Source organism: Gavia stellata, chromosome 3 (genome assembly GCF_030936135.1).
Source record: "Gavia stellata isolate bGavSte3 chromosome 3, bGavSte3.hap2, whole genome shotgun sequence".
Classification (NCBI taxonomy): domain Eukaryota; kingdom Metazoa; phylum Chordata; class Aves; order Gaviiformes; family Gaviidae; genus Gavia; species Gavia stellata.
In genome coordinates this window covers 24272861-24299518 of record NC_082596.1, presented here as the reverse complement: position 1 = coordinate 24299518, position 26658 = coordinate 24272861, and the positions used below count along the sequence as shown (strand labels likewise).

The 26658-nt window shown below is 38.4% G+C and overlaps 1 protein-coding gene across 1 annotated transcript in view; it reads left to right on the top strand.

Annotated features, from left to right (window-relative positions):
* Nucleotides 1-26658, top strand: part of VPS13B (vacuolar protein sorting 13 homolog B) — a 490950-nt gene that overhangs the window by 445783 nt on the left and 18509 nt on the right. Inside the window, exons 43-56 of the mRNA XM_059815701.1 lie at nt 7123-7278; nt 8617-8880; nt 9028-9111; nt 9279-9454; nt 9957-10127; nt 10796-10997; nt 11995-12183; nt 12608-12754; nt 13856-14139; nt 15681-15808; nt 16392-16591; nt 19102-19220; nt 20404-21227; nt 25710-25886. Of these exons, the coding sequence (XP_059671684.1) occupies nt 7123-7278; nt 8617-8880; nt 9028-9111; nt 9279-9454; nt 9957-10127; nt 10796-10997; nt 11995-12183; nt 12608-12754; nt 13856-14139; nt 15681-15808; nt 16392-16591; nt 19102-19220; nt 20404-21227; nt 25710-25886 (3121 nt within the window). The remainder of the gene's footprint in view (nt 1-7122; nt 7279-8616; nt 8881-9027; nt 9112-9278; nt 9455-9956; nt 10128-10795; nt 10998-11994; nt 12184-12607; nt 12755-13855; nt 14140-15680; nt 15809-16391; nt 16592-19101; nt 19221-20403; nt 21228-25709; nt 25887-26658) is intronic.

Below are 26658 nucleotides of genomic sequence, written 5' to 3'. Positions count from 1 at the left end.
ATTTCAAGAATATATCTGCTCTTTTAACATTTTTCAACAGCCATCTCTTGCTGGGAAATTTAGAGACTAAAAAATAGCACTGAGGTAATTTCACTGAAAACATATGGAAGCACAAGCTTTCCACACACTGTTGAGATAGAAGCAAATTTTCTTTACAAAGGTCGGAGAATCTTGGCATCCATCTATAAGTCTTGTTCATTTGGTTGATGTTAAATACAAATCACTGTAAGTTTAGCATACTTCAGAAAGGCAGTTTATCTAAACAGTCTGAACAGCACAATCCTTTGTCATTTTAGATCATATGAAATAAGTTTGTTTATTATGAATTACTATTACAAATGTTGTTGTGTAAATTTTTTCAATGATTAATACAAATCCTTGAAATGAAAACGACGACTCAATTAAGACATCAGGTTGTCCCTATTTTGCTATGGCACTTTTCTATTTGTTTCCATGCAAAACTATCTAACAGCTTATTATCCAAAGGTCAGAATAATGCCCAAGCATGGACAAACCCTCCAAGTGTCATATTCATGGAATGCTAGATGACTTCATAGTTATGAAATTATTTCATTTCTCATGATAATTCCCAACTTGCCAAGTTAGTGAATTTTAAGAACTCTGAGAGCAGATTGTAAGATAAATGTGAAACAATCCATACTTCTGGAGTCAGGGACTTCCCTCCAGGCATTAGTTCATACTTGACTTACTTGACTTACTCTTGGGGATAAAATGAGTTAGGACAAGGTCTTAGATACCACATTCTCTTACTGGGAAAGAAAACCAACTTGCACAACTTCGGCTGGCTCATGTTTCTTGTTACACAGGCACTAAGAAGCAGCGGTTGCCATGAAATACTTTATTTAACCTCTGCAAAATGTTTTTTTAGTATGGCAAGGCAGTTCAGTTAAATGAAAATAAATAGTTTTAAAAGGATTGTATTTCTTTCACATTCACATCAATAAAATTCTCCATTTTTCTTTTGCTAATTAAGCATAGTGAGAGATGCAGTAATTGTTCATTTGAATTATTTAACACAATTAAATATATATAACTAAAATAAGTTATTTTTGTAGTAGCAAATAGTTATATAATGCTTTATTTACATTTAGAATTAATTTTAATATTCATGAAGCTAGTATAGGCGATAATTAAAAATTGTTCAACTTTTACGAAATGTTACGAAAACAGCTATAGCACTTCAAGGATTTGGATTTATCAGCTATTGATGGTGTCCCTCCAACTGTTTGGCTTAACTTAAAGCTCCTTCCTTCCTTCATTTTTTCCCAGCCCGGATCTTCTACATTTCAGGGAACTTAACCTTTCCCTTTTAACTTTCACTCTGATTCCTGCAAGTCTCGCTAGTTTGGCTAATATTTCAGTAATAAGTCTGAGGTCTGATGCTCGCTCTTCTACTCTGCTCCATCGCCCATGTTTTCCTCAGATTTCATGAGGTTTTGACCTTCCTTAGGGATAAGACACCCCCAACTATATAGTCCTTTCCAGAGTTGGGGTAAGTCCAAAACTGATGATATTTGAGGCTTTAAGCAATTGTAGCAAAAGTTGCCAGACCTCGTGAGTTGCTTTTGCAGATTTTAATGAAAGTTAGAGGTCTGTTAGATATCATTAAAAGGGAAGAGAAGCTACATCACTCCTGTGTTCTACAGACAACACTGGCTCCTACGTTATTATTGGATCCAGTCTGCGCTTCTTATCTTGATCTTCAAGTTGCTTTGTGGGATGGGCCCCAGTTATGTCAAAAGTCATGTTTGTCTCCAAGACAGCTGTGTTTTTTAGGAGAAGAACTGGAGCATATGATACATAGGGTGAAACTCTGAAGTTAGAAGAGATCAGATCTTCCTAGCAATTTACTCAGAGTTAAGGAATTCTGTCTTGCAAGACAGTAGGCAGTCGGAGGGTCCCACTAGGGATCACAGCAAATGTAAAAACCAGCTATTCATGTGAGAGTCCCCTGAATGTATTCTGCAGAGATTGTTTGCTTGTAAATAAACAGCAAAAATCTTCTATAGCATGCCAATTATTACTAGTTATTTTCCCCACGCTCAAACTTCAGCAGAGTCTTCTGAAGAAGCAAAGAATAATGGATCTAAATTCATTATTTTGCTTTCTATGCAAAACATAATGTTGCATAGGGGAAGTCTGCATTTAAAGTAGCAGCTCCCAAACCTTTCTCCACAGAGTCTTCTCCCAGGGTTATAATAACAGCCCATTTTCACTTTTTGCCGTCCTTAACTTGAAGCAGCAGGTGTAGTGGGTAAAAATCAGTTCCTGTGTTGGTTTGGGCAATGACTTCAATGAGAATGTGGCCGTTACTGGTTATAAACAAAATAGCTTTATTTCTTATCAGAGTAGGTAAATATGCCTGAAACAGCTATGTGCCACTTTATTGTTACTTATAGAGAATTTGAGGGAAAATATCTCTATCATTTGCTTTTCTGTTCTTCTGAAAGTACTTATAAATTCTTGAATAGATAGTAGTGGTTAGTATATTAGTAATACCTTCACTGGAACCCATTTGAAGTTTTTCTTCTCTTATTTTAAATAGTGTGCCTACAAAGCACAACTTCTGCTAGAATTTTATAAACATAATTTTTAAAGGCAGTTGTAGATTTGGAAATAACTTTAAGAACCTCCTCCTCGTTCTTCTACAAAAAAAGACTGAAGCCAAATTTTAATTTATGTTGCGTCTCCAGCAGGAACGTAATTCATTATTACTTACTTCCAAGTTGCCATTCTTTCAGGTATTGGGTTATATGAAGTGTAAGATGATATACAGTACTTTGTGGGTTCAAACTTCAAATCTGTGACTTATATATCAGTTGTTATTGGGATATTTTCCTCTTTTATTGTTTAGGGATGTTACGGATTCTCTGCACAATCTTTTGTACTTTACCTAATCACCCCCAGGTCATTTACAGAACAACATCAAGCAAAAAAAAAAAAGTTTTATGTTATTTTACACTGTTTAAGTACTGAGAAATGTATTGTTGCTTTCCTTTGGGGTCCTGCATTGGAAATCAATGGTTATATTATATTTAATTGACTTTCTAGATAATACCTGGAGCAGATAAGGATTTACATTACCCGTGAATCACATGAACCCTCATAATTTGGTTACTGTTCCTTAACCAAAAGACTCTTCTTTTCCACAGTGTGTAGAACTAGTTTTTACCTGCAAGGTTCAGGCCTGCTTTCCAGGTCATGTTGAGGCTCCAGGAGCCCCCGAGGGTCAGAGTTTATCTGCCGAGTGTGATGTGACCTTTTTTCTAATAGCTGGCGTGGAGGTGATGGAAGTTGCTTTCTCCCGTGCTTCTGTCTTACAAGGGATGATGGTATAGAACTGGTCAGATCTCCCAGGTCCCACGAGAAAATGAAGGCAAACTGAAATTCAAACTGTTTTGGTGGCTGCTGCAGCTGACAATATGAAGAATTAACATTTGATTAGCTGTTTTCCCAAATACTAATTGGTTTTATTGTTTTAAGTCCTAATCCTGGTCAAGGGCCACCTTGTGTCCTGAAAACACAACCAAAAAATACCGATCATCCTTCTCCTTTAATTTTTCAATTATAAATTGCTTTAGCTTCAAGTCTTAGAATTCAGCTCCCACCTCCAGGTCTCCATTTGCCTCCGTGCTGCTGTGCATCATCACCACTTTTATTTTACTATCTCGTATCTTTTAAAATAACCAGCTTCTTCCACACCATTAACCAGGTCCTCCCTTGATTCCTCCCAGGCTCTCAGAGTTGAGAGCAATAACCCTTATTCATCCCAAAAAGCATTTTCTAGTTTCACTTAGAAGATGGATATAATCTAACTACAGTGAAACCAAGTTAACTTTGGTGGATCTACAAGCAAAGTAGAAATCAAATTTGTATCACTAAGCATTTTGAGGGCACAAGCTTTAAATTACTTACACAGCTGGAAAATGCTGCCTTTTCTGGACAGTCTCCATTCTTCTCATTTTTAATCCCCCATTTTAGTCTTCATGCCTTGTCATATGACACTTAGCTTTATTTACTCAGATCGTATCCTTCACTCAGACATCTAGCTGAAAACCTAAGTAAATTTTGAGGAGTGCATAGAAACGTGCTGTGAAGAGACATGATAAAAGAATACAGCTTTTCTAGCTATTCGCTCCAGTAGTAGCAGCTTCATCTTAGCCTACCTCCCTGAAGGCAATTTCTTTCCCTCTCAAAACAGAAATCTGTAATGGCTCAGAATTACAAATCCAAACCCCAGCAAAAAACTCTTGTGTTATCTGTTGATATGTTTCCCGAACAGAAAATGCAGAAATCAAATGGTTACACAAATAAGTGCCTATCTTCACATATACAATAGATAGTCTGTTTTAAATTCTCTCTAAGCTATAAATTGCCACTTACCACTGGATTATATTTGTTAGAATGCTTTTGAAGTCCATTGAATATTTTCTGTACCTTTTTGCAATGACTTCTCTTTTCTCCTAATATGTACCATACTTAGCTATACTTGTTGAACTTTTTTTAAGCAGAGTGTCTAATAAATACTTAGAATTTACTTAAAGATTGATAAATGAAAGGGAGTTACATGGCAATTACCATGAATCTGTAGTATTAGGTCAGTTTTATAACATTAGACCTCTGCCTTGTTGACTTATCTAACACCATCTATTATGACGTCTTCTGCTAAAATAACGTTAACACCAGATTACTTAATTTTCTAAAATTACTTCAATTTTTATTTCCTGCCATATATCTCAGTATCACTTAGTGTCATTTGCTAATTACTTCTAGCCACGTTTTCCAGAAATCTCACATTTAAATAACTGATTGACCCAGAGATCCCTTGGCGTTTTCATGGAATGCAGTTTCTTGGCTCAAAATTAAACTTATTCAGTACCCAATTCTTATATTGTTATGTGATTAATACAAATATATTAGATATCTTTAAAATAACTTAGGAAGGCTGTTCCCTTTGTATGTAGCATTTACCAGTGTACAAATAGTATGTTTATAAAATAAGAAATTGCCAATATATGATAATAGCTCTTTTTTATTTTTCTTTCTGAACCGTGAAGTTAAATGCAGGCTAATCGTTGTGCTACAAAGAAAATTAGGAAGGCAGCATTTGGGAGCTAATGACTGCTCAGGGAAAGCTGACAGCGTGTTCCTTGGGAACATTCAACTCATGAGCAAAGCTGTTTATACAGGGTGGGAGACATCCTAATGTTGGAGCTACATACAATTACTAATCATCAATTATGGCATTTATATGACATCTATCTTTGGAGCACACCGTATTTTGTGTGCCTTCTAGCTGAGACTGACCACTTAGTACCTTTTCTCATTATTTGGCTGTCATTTCCAGCTACCAGTCTCTCCAAAGTAAACAGTTTTCTTGTTTCTCTTAGTTTTCATATGTGATGAGATTTATTCCCAGCTGCCTCTGTAAGAAACTGAACTGACTCCAGCCACTGCAGTTGGATTTTTTTTGTTTTGGTTTGGTTTTCCTTTTCTGTAATACTTAAGAATCAAAGCGACGTGTTTGTTTATAAGTTTGAGTGTCCTAGTGCACAGCTTCCCTCAACATATTCTTGAATATAGAGCTGTGCCCACGCATGTGCACATCCAGATGCATGCCCATGTGCACACTGGCACATATTAGCCTTTGTGCTTCCAATGTAAAACTAATCTGAATCTGAATGCAACAGTCATCACTCTTGCAAATTCAAAAGCCACCCACTGAATGGATGTTATTGTTCTGTGTGTAACTTGTGCTGAGGATACCACAAATTGCAAACAGGCTACTGAGTTGTAATACCTTTGAAAGTTGTTGCTGCGGTTGTTTCTTAAAACAATGAAAAAACCCAACATCCAGCCCTTCACTAAGTCCAACTGGCCAGACCCATGGCCAGTGCTCTCTTTCTGGGAACAAATCATGGGAGGACATAATATTTGCAAGTTTCAATTTTTGCTAGTGTAAATAATCAAACTTTGGGCCTGATCCTGTTCTCAATTACTTAAATTAATTAATGACAGATGTCCAAAATCAGAGTGAAATTCAACCCTCAAGAGAGAATTCCCACAAGGCCTTTATAAAACTGTTTTAAAGGACTTAAGTGATGCTTAGGCTCTGTGCTGGCCCTCTGCAAAGAATAAATTTTACCCAGAATGCTTATTGCTTTGATCCCTTACATATAACTCACATCCTTAAGTTTGCACAGCCACAAAAGATCTATACAGAGCTAAATAGCCAGATCTTCAGCTGGCGTAAATTTATGTAACTTCATTGACCTACATGGAATAGTACCAATTTTCACTACTCTGACTTAAAGAATCTCCATGGGATAGAGGTAAGTGCGTATGGTGGGTAAATGGATGAAAGGCTATTCAAATGATGAAAGACTATATTGCTCTGGAAGTGATTTAAGTTAAACTGGAAAAAAGCCACTCCTTTTCCGGAATAAATCACACAGGGAGTATAATTATGCAGTTAAATTTCTTCTCATGCAGTCAAGCTTGAACTTGCCACCACATTTGTGTAAGAAATGAAATGTTTCCCATCTCTCAGCAATATGCTAAGTTCTACATTTAACACACATATATATGTAAGCTATGCAAGTATATATACAAATAGATTTGCATCCTTCTTTATTTTGAAGGGAAGGGTATGTGTAATCTTCTGTCTTATTCTGAAGGCCAAAAGTCTGGCCTGGACCTGTGTTCCATATCACCGTGCTGGTAATAAAGAGGGTGGATTTCTAGAACAATTTCAAGGGCAGTAAAGCAAATCTCTTATTTCCTGTTTTACACTCTCTAGTCTACATAGACTTTTTTTCTGAACGATCGCGTGCTGGATTTTTACCATCCTAAATACACTGTTAAAGCAGGTAATTTTTAGAAATGCATGATGCAGAGCCATCTTACGGTATTGGTGATTCTTCTGTTTGTATCTGAAATCACAGAATCACAGAATGAGTGGATCATTCAGAGAACCGGTGTGCTTAGCATTGCTGAGTTTTAAAACCAAGAATATTTCTCTGTCATGGGAATTCCTATCCTACTACAAGACTTTTTTTTTTTCCCAGTTATGTATTGAAGTAGTAATTGCTTTCTTTCCAGCTGTTACACATCTGTATTGAAGGCTGGGGAAACTGGCGGTGGTCTGAACCATTCAGTGTGGACAATACAGGGACCTTTATTCGTACTATTCAGTACAAGGGCCGGACAGCATCACTTATTATCAAGGTTCAGCAGCTCAGTGGAGTGCAAAAGCAAGTAAGTATTTGATCCAGTTTGGAAAAAATAACGTATAATTTAAACTGTTATCTAGTCACAAATTAATCACCTTATTATTTATTCTCTCCTACTGGGATCTGCAAAAAAACAAGTATAACAGTCTTCTGGGGGCACTTTCAGGAGTTTTTACAACTCTCTTCTTCACTTCGGTATGGATCTTAGCATGTAAAAGCTCAATTATCACCACATATTTCACATGTTCCAGTAAACATCCCTTTGCATGGTTTGTAAGTTCTGACAGTGCTAATTTACACAATCTTATGCATGTTTTAAGCTCTTGAGAAGCAGAATTTTTTTTTTTTTAAGAAACTGTTCATATCTTATTCTGGTTTGTAATTCAGGCCTTTGTATTGTTAAAAGAGAAAAAAGTAATGACCAAATTAACATTTGAAAATGGGCTGCTGTTCAGTAACTTTTCAAATACTGTCTTTGTAAAGAGATCTGTAATAACACTGCAGTCATTCTGCCTGTGTTGGCAGAAGCCAGAGCATGTGGTGGACATAACATGTTCAGCTCATGGATATGACAGAGCGCCTTATGTTGCACAACAGAAATACAGCTGATCAGACAAGAACAGTGCCTGGCGTCACTGAAAGCCCTGCTGAGATTTTGCTTGGTAGGTTGTAGCTATGGTGTGCACCCTCATTAATGAAAAGCAAATGAAGGTGGTTGTAGCAGGGATACACGTGGAATCCTGTTCCTTGGTATAGCTTAGAAAAAGTCAGATATATGTTCTATGATAAATAATTCATGTATGATGCACAGCAACAACTCTGAGTATAATTTGGTCATTTTCTAGGTGGGTGCACTTAAATGCAGAAATATGGTACAGCCTTTTAACGGCATTATAAGCTTTAAAACAGCAAACATACTGAAAGGTCTGGATTGCTGGATTGTGATGGGAATGTGAGGTGTCAGCAGAAACCTTTCTTCTGAAGTACATCACTGTGTCTGCTCAGAAAGGGCTCAGCATTCAGAGACCGTCACAGTACTCTTAAAATCCAAACCAGAGCTGTGTCAGCCATGGGGAGTACTGCTGAGTTCAGTGGGAACGAAAGTGGATATGTTACACGTTTCTTTCAAGCCCGGATACTGCCTTAGCAATATTTTAAGCGTTTTAATGCCTAGGTTTCTATGAAATTGCACATACATTTGGCCAATAAAAATAATGTTTTACCATTCAGTGCCTTCAGCAGTGCTTGGGAAAACCTAAAATAGGGAGATTGTTCTTGTACAGGTTTTCACTCTATAATTCAATTTTGACCTTTCTTTTTCACAATTGTTTATATATGAGCTGCATATTTTTGTGTGTTTTAGATCCTAATCTGTGGAAGACAGACATTCTGTAGTTACCTTTCTGAAAGTATTGAACTGAAAGTGGTTCAGCATTACATTAGTCAGGATGGACAGGCTGTTGTTAAAGAACACATCAACTGCCTTGCAGCCAAGCAGAAGTTGCCTTCATATGTCCTAGAAAACAATGAGCTCACCGAGCTGAGTGTGAAAGCTACAGGAGATGAAGACTGGTCCCAAGACGTATGTCTGAGTTCTAAACATGCAGAGCACAGCACTGTCATTCAGGTATGACTAGAAATAGTTATATGGAATATAGCATAAAAATGTCTGAGAGAACTGAGGACTTTAAGTTTAGACTTCTATTTGATATGATGAAATGCTGAACATCCTGAAATAATTTTAGTGTAATGCTATTGATCTGTCTGCATACAGGTACCATCTTCAAAGAGTTCAATTACATATGTATGGTGCACAATTTTGAATTTAGAGCCCAACTCTCATGTGCAGCAACGATTAGTAAGTACATTTAATGTCTCTGAAATCTAAATGTTGATGCCTTACTTGTCATATAATAAATCAAGGGCAGAATGACCCACTTTAAAGATTTATTAATAGCTTGTTTGAACAGTTGTAATACTAGAATAAAATTAGCCTTAAACGGGTATATTCTTTTCTTTTTGTAGATTGTTTTCAGCCCTCTTTTCATTGTAAGGAGCCATCTTCCAGACCCAATTATCATACATTTAGAGAAAAGAAGTCTGGGTTTGAATGAAATGCAAGTGATTCCAGGGAAAGGACAGGAGAAAGCACTGCAAAATATAGAACCTGATCTTACGCACCACCTGACATTTCAAGCCAGGTAAAATACTCGCTTTCCTTGAAAATGGTTCATTCTTATGGAAAAGAAGGAATAATTTACACTTAACTTCTGGTACATTTTTTCCAACAGTATGGCATATGCAGAGGAGATACAACACAACAAGCATATGTGGCCTGAAATGATATAATAAGAAATATTACATTGGGTATAACTATCCTAAGCACATTGGCATGTTTGCTTAAGCAGTCCACATTTTTGTGTTTCAAAAAATAAAATCCTAAATGATCTTGAAATGTTTTTTGAGAATACTGAAGAGTTTCTAGGGTCTCAGACACAAAGGTCATATTACAGTGTCATAACAAATTCATGCATGTCAGTTAATGCTCAGGAACTTGATAGACATCGTAACTTGAGTCATCCATGATTACCTTGAGAGTATCCCTACTACAGAGTATGCTCAGAAACCTTCATTAAAGAAAGTGTTAGTGCTACTAATGCTTGATCTTGTTGTGTAAGTGGCTGAATCTGTTCTCAATGACAGGGAGGAAGATGATCCATCGGAGTGCGCCGTCCCTATCTCAACCACGCTAATTAAACAGATAGTGACTAAATCCCATCCGGGTGGCAATGTCGGCCAGATACTGTCCGAGTTCTATGGCACCGCTAATTCTCCCCAGCCTGCATGGCCATATAATAGGAAGGATTCAGACAGGTAATTCTTTGCTAAACCTTGTTAATGGTTGTTGCATTGCCTTTTCAAATAAACTGAAATCACTTTCAAGAAGACTACACGTGATCAACATTGAGTATGTTTTCAGTAATTACATGATTCCTATATGTAAGCTGCGGAATCTGTTGCAAGTGGGAAAAAATTGAGGTCAGCCTAGGGGCTGCCCTTGATTACACTGAGAAGATTGCATCAGCAAGGATTAAAAAAATGGAACTATTTTTTTGTGAATGCAACTTCTTTACTGCAGCTCTAGGGGCTGTTGTTTATTCAGTAGCTGGTTTTTTCACTACAGAAATAGGGAGTTGCTGTAGGAGGAGCTCCTGAAAAAAAAATGGAAATGTGATGTTATGACTACAAAAGTCACAGTTTTAGTTCTGAAGGATAGTCATAATTCTGTTAAGGCGTTTCTTTAATTGACCAAATTTAGGTTGAGCTTATGCAGCTAAAAGTATGTCTTTATAGACTACATGTAGCTAGAGCTATCTGACAGCATCTCAGTATGTTCCAGAATGATAAGGTAAGAGGAGATTGGTTTTCTATTTCAAAACCAGAAAAGTCTTGCAAATTTCTGAAAATGACAGCTTATCATTTGTAATCTTGAATTCATTATTCCTTTGGCTTTATCTTTTTGTTTATTTGTTTTTGAACAGCAATGAACAACTCTCCCAATGGGATAGCCCAATGCGGGTAAAGCTATCGGTGTGGAAACCGTGTGTTAAAACTCTGCTGATAGAACTCCTGCCCTGGGCTTTGCTTATCAACCAGTCCAAGTGGGACCTCTGGCTGTTTGAAGGAGAGAAGATCATTCTTCAAGTACCTACTGGGAAAGTAATTATACCTCCCAACTTCGAGGTAACTTTGCCATTCACGTTAACAGGAACAGTTCTGCTAAATGTTCTGATTCTGAAGAATGGTTATTAATCCAGATGATTCCCACTTTCCAGTCACTGTGTCTGTAAGTCGTATGATGAGGAGTAGAAATAAGAATAGAAATTTGTCACACTGACTGAGCCACCAAGTGGGTAGCATGACATACTTAATAGCAATGTTTGAAGAGCAACATATCTTAAAGATGCATATTTAAAAATTGTCTGTAAGACACTGTAGGAGAACCACCTGCATACCATCTGATTCAGCAGCCTTCTCTCCTTCCTCCCAACTCAGCCAATGAATCCGCAACATGGGCATAACGTAGTAGCCCAAGTAAATTGCTATAAAGACCTAATACAGATTTTGGCCCCTGCTGTGCAGCCCTGTCACTTGAGAAGTGTGTTGAGCACAGTAACAAAGCTGACAGCCTGGAAGGAATGTTTGGTTTGAGAATGTTTTAGGTCAAGTTGTTTCATAGCTTGTATGCTAACAAGAAAGGTTTGATAATGAGATAGGGTGAATTACAAATGAAGAAGATTCTTTAGGATGCCTGCCTTCCTGAATTCAGAGTTTTGTTGTATGGATCTTCCCACATACCCTAGCTTGGCCATGCACATGCCCCAGTATTCTTTATTTTTGAAATAATTAAAATAATTTGACACAGCAGCTTTCCAATTCCATTTGGACAATCTGGTACTTCCTGTTTATTTTGCCATCTTCCCCCCCCCCCCGTGTATGTCTATTAATAAACAAAAGGTCTGCCTATTAACATGTCTCAGTGTAGACTATAGTCTTGATTCCACCATGAGGATGAGTCCCATATCCGCATTGTGGTTTCATCTATCCTTGTACCTCATAGAAAGAATCAGAGGGAGAAAGGGAGGAAATTAGATTGACTTCATACTGGAAACTACACTTAACTCTAGTAGAAGTGTATCGAATTGTCAACAAATGATAATCAGTGATTTTTCACTTACAGGAAGCTTTTCAGGTTGGAATATACTGGGCAAACACTAATACGGTGCACAAATCAGTGGCAATTAAACTGGTTCATAATGTGACCTCCCCGAAATGGAAGGATGCCGATAATGGGGAAGTAGTAACGTTGGATGAAGAAGGTTTTGTTGAAGCTGAAATAAAACTTGGTGCTTTTCCAGGTCATCAAAAGGTTAGAAGAAAATTATCATGACTTATAACTTTGTCATTTAAAACAAAGTCACATAGCAGATGAAAACAATCAAATGTATGCAGTGTGAAAGCTCCTCTGTAATTATGTTAATACATGTAAAACACAATGAGAGTATAAACAATGTATGAAGTATAATTTAAAGAATTAGATAACCAAAAACATTCTGCCCAACTCATCAAGGTAATACAGTATCTCCTGGAAAAAGAATTAATGAATTCTCAATCTTGTTTGGAAAACATTGACAGATGCAACTTCAAAAGTATGTGATGTGGCTCCAGTTACGAAATGCATGAATATAGACAGGATTTCTACAGTTAAAAAGAAAATGGCAATTCTGTCACTGTATTTCAATACCTTTTGTGGTTCTGTGTGTGACATCATCACCGTTTTTATTATCTTACAGTTGTGTCAATTCTGCATTTCTTCGATGGTTCGACAAGGTATACAAATTCTACAGATAGAAGATAAGACAACAATAATCAATGATACATCATATCAAATCTATTATAGGCCACAGCTTTCTATTTCCAAACCCCACTCAGGAGAAGAGGTAAAGTATGTGGATACTGGTTTCGTCATCTGCAGTACATGGGTGTTTAGATTTGTATGGTCTCAACTGCATATTGCAGAGCTTGAACAGAAATCTTTAGACATAATAATGATAAGAGTACTTTACATCATTTTAATTTAAAATACAGAATCCTGGGTAAATTCAACTGCAGTAATTAACTGTGATCAGAAATCTGTGCAAAGCAAGAGATTCTTGCGCATTGCAGAATTAGTTCTGCCTGTTCTCCATCTGTTCAGGCGCTAATGGCCATTTCTGTAAAATAGGCAGCATAATCCGTAGTAGCTGTTGAAATTGTTCTCAGAATTTTTACTGAGTTCGCGTGTAAAAGACGTATATTGGCCTGGCAGGCTGAAAACTTTTTGTTATCCTTTTGGGAAGATTCCAGTTATCTGAACAAAGCTGCAGAACTAGAGACGTGGCCAAAGTTTATGTATTTCAGCGAACTGCATCAAATCGTGAATATCAGTTTTCTAATAATTGCACAGTATATTTAAGGACTAGCTTACAGGAATCAAAATGTATGCATGGTCAATATATTTTAATCAACCATTTATACATATTCATTGAAGATTACATTGATAGTAAAATATGTGGAAAGAATTCTCAGGGTCAAACTTGCTAGAGGAGTTGGCGGATACATTTTTAAAGTTCCCTATTTCTGTATTGTTTTCCTTCTGCATTAGTTTTCTTCGCATCAGTATCTACATGTGTGCATCGTGCATTTTGTGGCAGTCTTATGGCATAGGGAATTGGAAGAATGTTGAGGCTAAAATCCATTCCTAGTTTTATATCTATAAATGGATTTTCTTCTCACAGTTCTGTTACAGTGATGTACCTGTTGCTTTTGGTAGGGTTATGTTGTGCAGCTGCGAGTGTTCTGTAGATAACTGCTCGGTTAACTGCCTAAGTATAGCTGAAGATAGAATTTGGCCAAATAGCTTTTAATGCAATGGACTTACTGCAACCTTTAGTTAGTTGTAGTCAAATGGCTACTTGAGACTGTTCTGTACAAGCTCAACATGAATAAACTTCCCGTTAGAAGCCAGCATGTCGTGCTACCACCATTTTTTTTCTTTCCAGGACTTCCACTCATCAGACAGTACGGTGTTCAGCATCAGTCCAGCCGGGACACCACCCAGTGAGACGCTGAGCGCTGTGCCCTGCTGGGACTTGATGTCGGACACCAGCCCCTTAACTTCGGCGGCGCCTCTTACTGAAAAACGCATGCTGCTGGGTTTCAGTCCAGGTGGCTGCACTGGGAGTTGTGAGCTGTGGAGCCTACCAGCTGTCATTAAACAGGAGTTTCCTAGGCAGAGCGTGGCGGTGCCCACAGGCGTTTGTAGTGAAAGTGGATTTTGTACCAGGTACTGTATGCTGAACAGTCATGAATAATGAACTTTGCTTGTTGCTATAAAGCCTCAGCTAGTAACAAACTGTAAGAGAGTAATGCAAAAGTCAGAGTAACACATGCCCCCCATATGTAAAGGCAAGTCTTACTGTAATTTAAAAACTGTTATCTTTTGATGGTTTTGATGCTTTTATTGTAAATGGTTTAATGTTATGACCATGTACAAGTTGTACAATTTTTATAATGTATGGGCTGCTCTTTTTTTACATGCATACAAAATAAGAGCATCAAAAGTTTATATTTGAGATTATGGTCTTTTTTTAATTTGTGGGTAACAATTTAAGAGTTCAAGGACAGTGTGAAATAATACAAAAATTTAGGGTTTGTGTATAAAAGGTAAAAATATATTTTAGTACTAATAATGAGGATAAACAGGAAAAGCAAAAAAGGGATGAAACTGCTTTGAGACGACAACAAGGAAAGATTTCCAAGTTTTAAAGCTTGAAATATCCAAATGTGCATTCCACTTGCAAATGCATCCAGCTAGTTAAAAATAGCAGTCCAATGACTTGTCAGATGCCCAAGTTTAATTCTCAGACCTGATAGCTGAGTCTTTTCATGCTTATGCTGGTATAAACAAGAAACAATCTGCTGAAATTAGCGAAGCTACATCAGTATATATTACCAGCCATATGATCTTTCTCTTGCCTGAAGTGCTTGATATCATTCAAACCCTCATGCAATTCCTATGCAGCGTCTAAGAGGTATCATTGTGGATACTGAAGATTCTCACACAGACCTCAGATTAAAAAAAATTAAAATGTGAAGAATAAGGAATGGATTCCTTATTCTGAGACAAGAATAGAGGATCTCATGTTCCTAATCAAATTTTCAGACTGTTTGGATTTTTAAAATCACCATGAGGTGAAGTTTTTTAGAAGTAGCCAATAAATTTGCGCAAGGAAAAAAAGAATTTGTGTTTATGCGTGAAGACATTTTATGTAACTAATGAGTAGAACTAAATTAATTTATTTTGGAAATTTATATAGTGATGATCCATAGCATTAACATTTGAAAGGGCGATAGCATTGTGGATCATTCCAGGGGAGCAGTCAATTACAAATTTATGTATTTGTTAAAAATATCTTTCATGTGTATCAGAGAAGTATGCCTGCAAATTCTTCTGGAAAATTTTAAAGATTTATGTTGAAAATTTGGACCTACAATCTCATGTTTTTAATTTAATATAAATCTTTGTTGGCTAGGGCTCTCATCTTGCAAACACACATGCTCAGTTTAACTCATGAGTAGTCTGTATGAAGTGATTTCTTCTCTAATGTTGTTTTTCGTGCTATTTCCACGTGTTCTTCTGTTTAAATATAATTCTCATTGGAGATATGTACTTGCCTAAATGTATATAAATATCTGTGGAATTGGAACTTGATCATAAAGAATCCTACAGATGCTGGTTTTGAATGTTTTTAATTATCCAGAGTAATAATACATCAAGATTTCGTCCAAAACATGCATAACCAAATATATCTGCTTCTGTTTTAGAGCTATAGCACTGACTTATCAAGAGCATCTTGGCGTGACATACCTAACACTTACAGAAGATCCTAGTCCTCGTATAATTATCCACAATAGGTGCTCCGTTCCATTGCTTGTGAAAGAGAACTTCAAAGGTAGGTAGTATGTAGTAATTAGAAAGTGCACTGTTGTAGTATAAATTATTTTATTGTATCTCCAATACAAAGTTGAGTGCAGTATGTGTTTTGGTTACAACAAGAACTTGATGCCCTCATAAAGGTCTATCTCAAAGTGAGAGACTCTGGAAGATACTGGAGCCTGGAAGCTAGTGGACCTAGTCGTGAGGTCAGGAGTATGAACTTACATGGTTCCAGCTGTCAAGGTGACTTGGCTGTAGGAAACTAGTAGACAGTGGAGTTTTGTTGACATCAGTTCAATCCCATGGAACATTTAAATCTTCTCAGATTTGCAAATGTAACACAAAACTTACTGCCAAAATTCCAGTTACAGTATGTTAATGTAACAATCAGTGGAACATTATTTATGTAAATCTTAATGACATAAAAAAGAAAAGGAAAAAAACCCAAATACATGAAGTTCCAACCAATAGAAAAGTAATGTTCTTATTTATTAGTAGTATTTCAGACAGAAACTTCCTCTTTTGTGTAAGCATAGGTGAGTTTTGATTTAATACGGGTTTTAGAAAGCCCTAATCTTGTATATTTTATAAAATTTCAGATACACCAAAGTTTGAGGTTTATTGTAGAAAGATTCCAGCTGAATGTTCGGTTCATCATGAACTTTACCATCAAGTTTCCAGCTATCCAGATTGCAAAACAAGAGATTTGTTGCCCAGCATTCTTCTGAAAGTGATGTCGTCCAGTGAATTAGTAAATGAATGGAGTGATTTTGTGGACATCAACAATCAAGGAACACAAGTAAATCTTATAAATTATTTCCTAGTTCACAGCATAAATTGTTGTCTTCCTGACCTGCACAATATATTGCTCCTCTGCAATAAGCATATTCTTTCGGTTGGTTTTGGGGTTTTTTGTTTAAGTCTTGGGAGCTCTCCTTTCTAAGCCCCTTCCTGTGGAAGTTTTAGAATACAGATTACCTTCTTCACTGGCTGTTTTTAAAATAGCTAGATCACGAATACAGGCTTTCTAGCACTAAATTTTTTCACTTCTTTTTCATCAACCTGGAGTTCCCTGGAAAAATCAGTCCTGAAAATTTCTGGCCCCTAAAAGCAAAGAATCCCACAGGATCCAGGAAAATCCTTCTATTTGGTAACTTAAATATCACAGGATTTTTATCTTTACATCTTGTAGGAATCATCACTGTCATTCTCCCTCTGTGCCTTCACAGAAGCTACACATGTCTTTCTAAAACAAAACAAAAACCCCCTTTTCTTTCCTTCTGTTATTTTTCTCCTGTTTTGAGGTAAATGAAAACTTCCTTGACTGGAGTAATTCTTTTTGATGGGAATTTTTTCCATCTTTGAAGTCATTAGTTTACATGGAATCAACATAAACTGCTTGGCTCTTTGAAAGAAATACTAGTTTCAGATGTTTTCCCTGGGGACCAATCACAAAATGCTCTTGATTATTGAGTGTTATGTTATATAGCAAGTAGTTCAGTTTCATTCAGCAAGCCAGTCAAGCAATGAAAGGTTTCAAATTTCAGTCATTAATGTTATGCCAGACCAAGGTTCTTTATAAGTATCTGGCTCCTAGAAGGAATTAGATGCTAAGACAACATTTGGGGATCATTGTCTACTTGAAGAACTCTCCAAATAAAAAGTGTAGCCTTCTGTTACTGAAGTTTCAGGGTTTACATGTAGAGAATTTCCTCAGGAATTCTCAGTCAAGTCTTTCTCTTAGGAAACTATAAGTAAGGAAGGAATATGCTAATAGCTTCACATACAGCTTGGTTCAGATTCTGAAATAGCTGGAATTTAGAGGACCTTAAGTAATTTGTACTGTTTCTACCTAGTCACAGATAGGTACTTCTTATTCTATTAGAAAGAAAATTGTATTAATTTGCTAAAATTAAGGTATTTATCTTTATCATAAGAATCATCGGAAATTGGAATTAAAATGACCAATCTTTAAGATCAATGAGTGTTTTTTAGAATAATGAGGGTGTATTGAAAATTCAGTAAATGTCCTTTTTTCTCCAATTCCATCATGCAGGATTGCGAATCTCTTTCAGATAACAAAGGATTAAAACTGATATATCAAAATTACAAATTCTCTTATATGTAATTCTCAGAAGAATAAGACATAATTTGATGAACGGAATTTCATTATCTGTACAAGGTTATTACAGATAGTGTTATGAGAATTAGTTTAAGTGCTGATCCTACTAAACTTCCAAGTGCTTTTCCTTCTGGTGACTTGTTAACAGCGGAAAAGATTCTTCAAGACGAACAACTGTTTTTTTACCTGTGCTAACCCATTATCTTTGTGTTATTCCTTGAGTTTTCATTCCTTTAAATTATAGCTTCTGTCATTACAATCTAATAAACAATTGTGTTTATAGTAGCCCTACAAGCAAACAGAAGTGAGCTTGCTGTAACAAGGACTGCTGTTGAGTTTTCCAAACCTAAAAAGACCTTAATCTTTTATATACTGGAAAACCCCAAAACTTGCAGAGAAATATTGCAGAATTAAGCTCCAAAAATAATACATCATTTCTTTAAGTAGACTATTTTATTCCTAAGGACAACTTGTTCAGAATGAAAGTTTCTACATCTATAAGCAAGACACCTGTTGTCAAGTTCCCATTTTCTTGCCTTTTTAGACATTTTACTCTTTCCAATAGACTTTTGCCATTTCTTTGTGGCAGCACCTTGCTTGTGAAGGTGTTCTCACCAAACTGGTTTAGATGGCTTAAAAATGTGTTCAGTGTTGAGTTGTTAAGCAAGTCTTCATGAATCCAAAATGTTACTAATTTTTTCGTCTTCATGTGTTTTGCATCATGCTATCAGCCATTCATCTAACCAGCTCTGAGCTAGGGCATAGCAACATAATGTTAATTTAGGGGTTTTTTCCAGAGAAGGCGGGATTTTGCAGAGCTCCAGGAATATGCCTTTCTCCTTAATCCAAAATCACAAATTAAAATTTCCTATTTATTCTTTTCTCATATAACCTCCTCCCTCCCCAGCACTTCTTCTTTATTTCTGGAGAAGTTTCTTATGAAAAGGTATTCAGTTATACAGTTAAAGGATGAGGTGCAAATTTCATCTTGCTGTACAACTGAAATACTTAAAGTATCAGAGCTGTTATTTTCTGCAGTATTGAAATCTGTTTCTGTTTTTCCTGAACAGTATCATGATTCGAGTAAAAGATCTCAACCAGAAGGCATTAATAGGATTAATTCAAATTATGACGTTAAAAATAGTAGTTTCAGTAGCATTCCTTATGTTTCTAACTCTCTCCACTAGATTGTATTCTTAACTGGCTTTGGCTATGTTTACGTGGACATTGCCCATCAGTGTGGAACAATAGTCATAACCTTGGCCCCAGAAGGAAGAGCGGGACCCGTCGAGATCAACCTCAACAGGTACATAAAGCACATAAAAGATGATAAAAAAACATTGCCAAACAGTGCTGAGAGGTCAGTCAGCTTTCTAAGTGTTAACTGACTTAGGAACTTTGGCTTAACTGTTTGTTTTGTTCAATACTGCTGCATGCTCCGTGGCATATGTTTGGACCATATGTTATGCTTTGTGTATCACAGTTAAAAAAGGACAATCTAAAATCAAAAGTCATGTCACTTTAGGGTAAACACTAGATGTCTAATACAAAAAGAAGTCCTGAGTTGTTCATTAAAAAAAGACATCTTCCATCATAATTAATTTTGAGTGTGTTCATCAGTTTAAAATGTATTTAGCTAGGTCCTGCCATCCGTAATCGTACAAGCTTCCACTAAAATTGGTAGGAAACTGGATGTGCAAGGGCTGTAGAAATAGTCTTACAGTCAGTGATTAACGGTACTTGATTATAACACTCTTCTTTAGAAGACTTCCCCACACACCACAACCTGGTCCTCAGCTCCATTCGAGTGCTACCTATTTCCAAGATGCAGAATGCCTGGCCTCCAGCAATGTTGTTACAATTAGAGTAGAATTTGTTGTACTGTTTTTATTTGCTCTGTAATTAAGTATTAATCCCCAAGAAACTGGTCATCAGCAGTACATAATAGCCCACGTGCTAGTTAAACTTGGCAATGGGCAGTTAACACTGGAGGGGGGGAAGGTCCTCAATGCCATTGCTATAAAAATGCTGTCGTGGCTTCGTTGGAGGGCACTCGCTGCATGTGGTGTGAAATGAATTATCCGTAATAGCCACCTTCAGTAGTGGCTCCCAGAAAATATTCTAGCAGCTGAGGCTATACATGAATTATGAGAAAATTGTATTTGTTGTCCACTTTAATATCTGGCTCTTGCAAATCCAGTAGGGAATTACTGTGTATATAGAGACGTTCCTGTCCAAACTATCCTGTTAATTGATAAGAAAGAGAAACCTGGTGTAAGTGTGTAAGATCCCATTTTTTAGAAGTCCTCCTGGGTGGTACCCACTGTGGTGATTAAGGCTGCCAGATCCCGTTAATATTAACGGGACTTGCACATTGAGTTTCCCATGTATTATAGAGAACACCTCTCCTGATATCTTTTTGAGAAAGCGAGATGCCACATGAACTCAAAATACATGAAGTAACAAAACTTCTTTTCCTTCCTGTCTAGAAGTCAAGAGCAGACCCTGTCACTGAAAATGTTTATCAGTCAGTTAAGTCTTGCTGCGTTTGATGATATTACAAACCACAAAGTGTCATCTGAACTTCTGCGTCTCACAGCAGACAACGTTTTCCTCCACATGGCCCCAGCCACCAGCTACCCAAGACCCCTGTCACAGGAGTTCCAGCGGGATGCCATGGAAGGCCTCCCACAATTTCATAGTCTCCAAGTGTATTGTGAAGACTTGCAACTGGACAATCAGTTGTACAGCAAATCCAATTTCCATTTTGCAGTCCTGCTGTGCCAAGGAGAGAAAAATGAGACCGTGCAGTGGTCCAGAGTGAACAACCTCATTGTTTGTAACAAAGATTTGGAAAGCTATAAGGAAAACTGCTTTATAAAACTCTGCATTGCTTTTTCTGAGGAAGAGAATTTCATGTTTCACGTGAATGACCTCAGCTTTGAGCTCAAACCAGCTAGGCTGTATGTGGAAGACACCTTTGTTTACTACGTTAAGACTTTGTTTGATACATATCTTCCAGAAAACACAACCGCTTGTCAATCCGTGAATACTTCAGATACTAGCCTGATACTGCCTGAACAAGTGAGAGAGCATGCAAGAGCTTTAGTCAAGCCAGTGAAGTTAAGAAAATTAACGATACAACCTGTTAATCTCCTTGTCAGTATTCATGCTTCGTTGAAACTGTATATAGCTTCAGATCACACCCCTCTCTCCTTCTCTGTGTTTGAGCGAGGACCCATCTTCACCACTGCCAGGCAACTTGTCCATGCCTTGGCCATGCATTATGCTGCTGGAGCACTTTTCAGAGCAGGTCAGTACTTTTCCATAACATGTAACATTTTTATTAGGTACCAGGATTCTGTGATTGTCTCTCAAGCTGAATAACCTAGATGTTAGCCATACAATTATTGTTTTCCTCAAACACTGTTTGATAATGATATTTTCAGACACCTTTCATGTCCTGCCATACGACAGAAGGGAAATAAAATGGCTGAGCAGACACCAGTGAAGATTTATAAAGTTGTGCTAAACATTAGCCAGCTGCCTGAAGGCTTTACGAAACCCTGAACACAGCATAAAAATGTATTCTAGTTGGCTTAGGTTTTGTCATTTTATATTATTGCACTAGTCAGAATCAACCCACATTCCTCACATAAACTCCCCAAAACTACATTTAATCAAATTATTCAGCATGTTGCTCTGCATTCAGAAGTAAATTATAGCCTTGAATGTTGTTTTGTTGTTAAAACTCCTTTTGGCTGCAGTTTATGATTAGGAATCTGTCTTTCTTCATACAGCCTTCATGCTAAACTGGCACACAGATGTTTGTTGTCCTTTGATCCAAGAACTATGAAGTTTGCTATTACTAACCTTTTTCCATATAGGATCAATAGCGAGCAATTAGTCTATTAGGTTAGCAGGTACATTCTGTTTCCCATAAATATTAATTTAGAAATAATGAAATTTGGTCTCTGCTGTGTCTTAGTGTGGAACGGAATTCGTACCTGAGACAGGAGCAAGCTCCTCCATGATCACACACAAGTAACATACTCCGCACTGAAACATGGGATTTATTTTCCTGCAATACTAACGGTCAGGTTTTCTGAAATCGTGATGCTTCCATTTGTGCTGCAAGCATAGCTGTGACCTGATTTCTGTGCACAGTTTCCAAAATCGTACACATACATTTCAAGTATTTATAAATAGAGAGGTGCTGATCTGGTCTTTCACTGTGTGCATACCTGACGTGCATAGCTGATTATGGCAACTGTGTACACAATTGTGCACCAGAATATTGTGCACCGATTCATTATTTTCTTGCATCATTTTGCTTGCAAAATTTGCAGGTTTTTCTTTTTACGACTCGTTTGGATTTGTTTTACAGTCAAATCCCGTAGTACAAAAGGGGAGATCTAGTTTCTTGCTAATTAAGAGTGAAACTGTGGCCCAATATGGTCCACAGTGTGCATGTTTCTCCCCACAGCTGGCTAGGAGTGGTGATAGAAGTGGTGATAGACTGCAGCAGGAAATTGGGGTTATACTGGCTTTTCATCTGCACCATCCCAGGTGAGGCACATATGCTAGTGAGGGATTCCTGAGCCTGGTCTTGGTCATTCCTCCTGTGCTACCCTTGGAGTGTGCAGCAGTGCACAGGCCACCCCCTGCTCTGGGCTCATGATGTAGCTGAAATCAAGCAGGTTTAAATATTAAGAAATAAGGTCTGCTCCAGTGGAACTTCTCTTCAGGGAAATGCATAAGCATGTATTTATTTACTACTTAAATCCCATTCAAAGCACTAAAGCTAAAATGTATTTTTTGAAAGGGGTTCCCATGATTAAAATGGTGAATTGTGTCCATTAATGTTTGCTTGGGCAAAGAAGATGCTTTATTTTGAAGAGTTTGTGACACTTGTCAAAAAGTTGACTGTGTCAACAAAGTTGAAAAGCAGGAAAAAATCAAGCAAAAAGCTTTATATGGTCTGCAAACCCTGAGTCGTTTCCTCACAATCAGGTGAGTTACACTTCTTGGATTGGTCTCTTATGGAAGAGGACCTCACTCTCCTGCATTTTAACCACTTTAATCTGCAAAACAAGGGGTTGCTTGACCCCGCTTCTGCTCACCACTGCCCCATGCATAAATCATTGTAGCATCTGCACAAACAACATTCCCATACAGTTATGCCTTATGCTCCAAGTGGGATATAGTCTCATTTTGCCCTTAGCTGCGTGCAAGACCATTGCTGCTCTGTGGGAGGGGGCAGGATTTACCCCAAAGCCTGCTAAAGGGAGCGTGTCAGGCTGCCCTATATGTTGCAAAGGAGCAGCCGGAATGCACATCTCGTAAGCAATGAATGGGGCTGGAGAGCTCTGCTCAGATATGCTGATTAGCATTGCTTGTCTCAAATTAGTAAAACTTGCAATGGAAGTCTCCCATCCTTTTCTAATTAAGTTGGCTTCTATTTAAAAGTTAATAAAATTCTATTTAAAAATATTACTAGTGTCAGCCAGATCTAACCCTATAGTTGCCTATAAAGTAAATGCAGTGGCTCTCTGCTAATATAGTTATAATTATTTCGTATTAGTGGATATAATTACTAAGCATACTTTGGGAAATGGTAACCTAACATGATACTGTATTTCCACAAAGTAAAATGCAGCACAGAGCTTGTGAATTGAGGGATTATTCCCAATCCATCATTTTCCTATTCACAATTTACTTCCACGCCTTTCTCCTTGGGTTGGGTGTTCCATGCCGGCAGTGAGGAGCCATTAGTTTTGCTCTGAGCGTTGGCCAAGGAGGGTCACCCTTGCTGCAGGTTGCATGTTCCTCCTGTGCGCTCTCCAAGGGTGACCATGCTTCTTCCAGAGCTTCCCAAAACTGACAGCCTGCAGGCCAGGGACAGACTGCAACAGTCCATCCCTGGGATACCAGGCACCCCCTTAGTGTTTAACTGTTTTCATTCCTGGTTTTAATCCAGTTTTCATTCCTGAACATGCTGGCTGGCCAAACAGGTGAGTGGAGTTGGAGTCTTTCGTGTCCCAGCCTGGTGGTGCCTGTAGGGCAGCAGGGCATTAAACTGCAGTGTCGTGCAGCCCCTTTCCGTCACCTTATGCTGTCCCATTGCTGCCTTGGGACAAGGAATGCCAAGGACATTTGGAAAAAAAAGGCTGTTTGTCAGGGATTATTGCAACATTATTGATCAGAAAAAGCAGAAAGAGCATCTCTTCCATCTGTACGTGCCTCCCCACCCCTCCAGCTTTTCATCACTTCACACAGTGGCAAAGATAATTTGTTAAAAATACTACAGTGAGGGAGTCGCAGGCCCAGCCTGGAGCACTGGCTTCCCCTGGTCCCTGGCAGGGAAGGACTGCCAGAGGGATGCTCCTCTCCAGGGCACGCACCACAGGGCCACAGAGCTTATTCCCTCTCTGCTTGTCACGTTGCCAGTAGCACTTGTTTTTTGTTTTCATAGCCCATCCCACCCTCTCCCTTATGTCCACTGTGGTTCCTGCTTTTTATACTACATGAACTGGAGTTCTCAACCTGCCAGGGCTGAAATGTGGGACAGATTCAACAAGAATAATAGATTTTCCGGGAGCTTACAATGATAGTATGAGATTAATTCATTTCATATGAGTAACATTTTCTCTTCTGTTCAGTTTCATGATTCAGCCTTCCACAGGAGTGACTGGGAGGGGTTACTAGAAAACAAGAAAAGCATCTGGATAGCAGGAGTTTGCAGTGATGAGATGGGAACGAGGAGGGCAGCGCAGATCAAGGGCCCTCGGCGGGAGAGCAGGAGGCCAGTCTGTCCATCTTTCAGTCTCCTGGCCCTGTCACGCCTTGTGTTGCTCTGACAGTGCCAGTTGAAATTCATGGTACTGGGGCTCAAAGACCAGGCAGTTCCCGTTTAATGTTTATTGCCATTTCTGAATCGCTCTCTTTGGGCTGCCGAAAAAAATGTTATGCAGCACTATTTCCCTAATAAATCTGCTGCCAGCCAGCCTGAGAAAGACAAGACCTGCAAACAGCTTTCCAGCAACAGATTGCTGCGCTCTCGGCCATCCAGCAAGCTGCTGGCAACCCTGCGTTTATATAGGAAACCAGATCCGCAGATACCTCTCCTGGGATATGCATAAGGAATACTCCCCTATGAGTAACCTAATCAGCATGTAGATGTCATTGCTGTTTACACAACTGTACTGAGCAAAAGACATTTATCTGGCTTTCACTGCACTCTGAAAGAAAATGATCAGCTTAGAAGGGTTGGGGTGGATTTAAAATAACTTCTTAAGCACTTGTCAAAAATCTGCATCCCCTTTCCTAACACTCCATCAAACAATTGACCTCCACACTCCGGTAAAGCAGTACATTGTATCAGCGTAAACTCCCTGTCACAATTCTATCACATAAGGATGTGAAATCACACCACTGCCTTATAGCGTCTAAAACCGACCCAGCGATCTGAACTTGCAGTTCTGTTCCTCCATAGCTGTGAGGCTCTAGAATCCGCCTCTCTAGCACACTTTTAGCAGAAATACGGGAAGCTCCTGGAAGGAAGTCATTCTAAAGCTATTTGTGAGTTTGCCAAAAGGATTTCTTTGATTTACGAAGTATGAAAGATTGCCATTTCTGAATTCATAGTGGATGAGTTATTTCCCGTGTTTTGCTCAAAGGAAGTTCATAATGCGATGAATTCTAGTGTGAAAAAGAGAATTAAGGAATAACCTTTTCACAACTGCTGCTTCTGCAGTTTTTGCAGCCGTAACATGTGTCTTGTTTCTCCACACAGGCTGGGTTGTCGGATCATTGGAAATTCTCGGAAGCCCAGCTAGTCTGGTGAGAAGCATAGGGAATGGCATAGCCGATTTCTTTAGGCTCCCCTATGAAGGGCTGACCAGAGGCCCAGGAGCATTTGTCAGTGGAGTTTCCAGAGGAACAACATCATTTGTAAAACACATTTCCAAAGGTAGATCTTTCACTGTTGCTCCAACTACTGCTTTGTTGTCGTGCGTTGTTAAAGGACGTGTTAAAGTTTTAAACAATATTGCTTGCAGCTTTGTTTGGCTTGCCAGGCTGCAGCAAAATGCTGGGAGGGTAACAAAGCTCATATATAACATCTTATGTATTAAACAGATCACCGCTTAACTACAGTGTGTAAGAATGTTTCAGAAACTTCAGAATTTTAAACCTCCCAGTGGGAAATGGAGATTGGCTGAGCCAGTATTTCATGTGATAACTGCAGAAATATTAAAGGTGTTCTGTACTTCTGCTAACCATCAGAAATTCTACACTGTGTCGCCTCATCATATTTATTATTTCTTTTTTTCAAACAAAAAAAGTAGATACAGTTGTCATAACTGCAGAAGTACGGGGATAGGTTTTGACAGCAGGGCTGGTCTGAGAGCAGGAGCAGCTCTTGTTTTCCGAAGTCTGTATGAACAGTGCCATCGCGTGGCTTCAGCCGCCCGGGAGAGACCGCGGCGCGGCCGCCCCAGCGCTCGCTGCTGCTCCAGGCTCCCCCGGGACACGTCCTCCCGGGCTCCTTCTGTAAATATTTGTTTACCTTTCCATCCCCCCCGCTCCCCCCGCCGTTTAGGTTAGCCCCACAGAAGTTTGGGACCTGGGGAAGGATGTTCGGATGAGTTGCTTTTCCCACCGGCCAGGCAAACCTGGTGCAGGCTAATGTAAAAGGCGTGACGTGGACCGTAGAAGCAGTGTGGTGATGCTTAACAAACAGT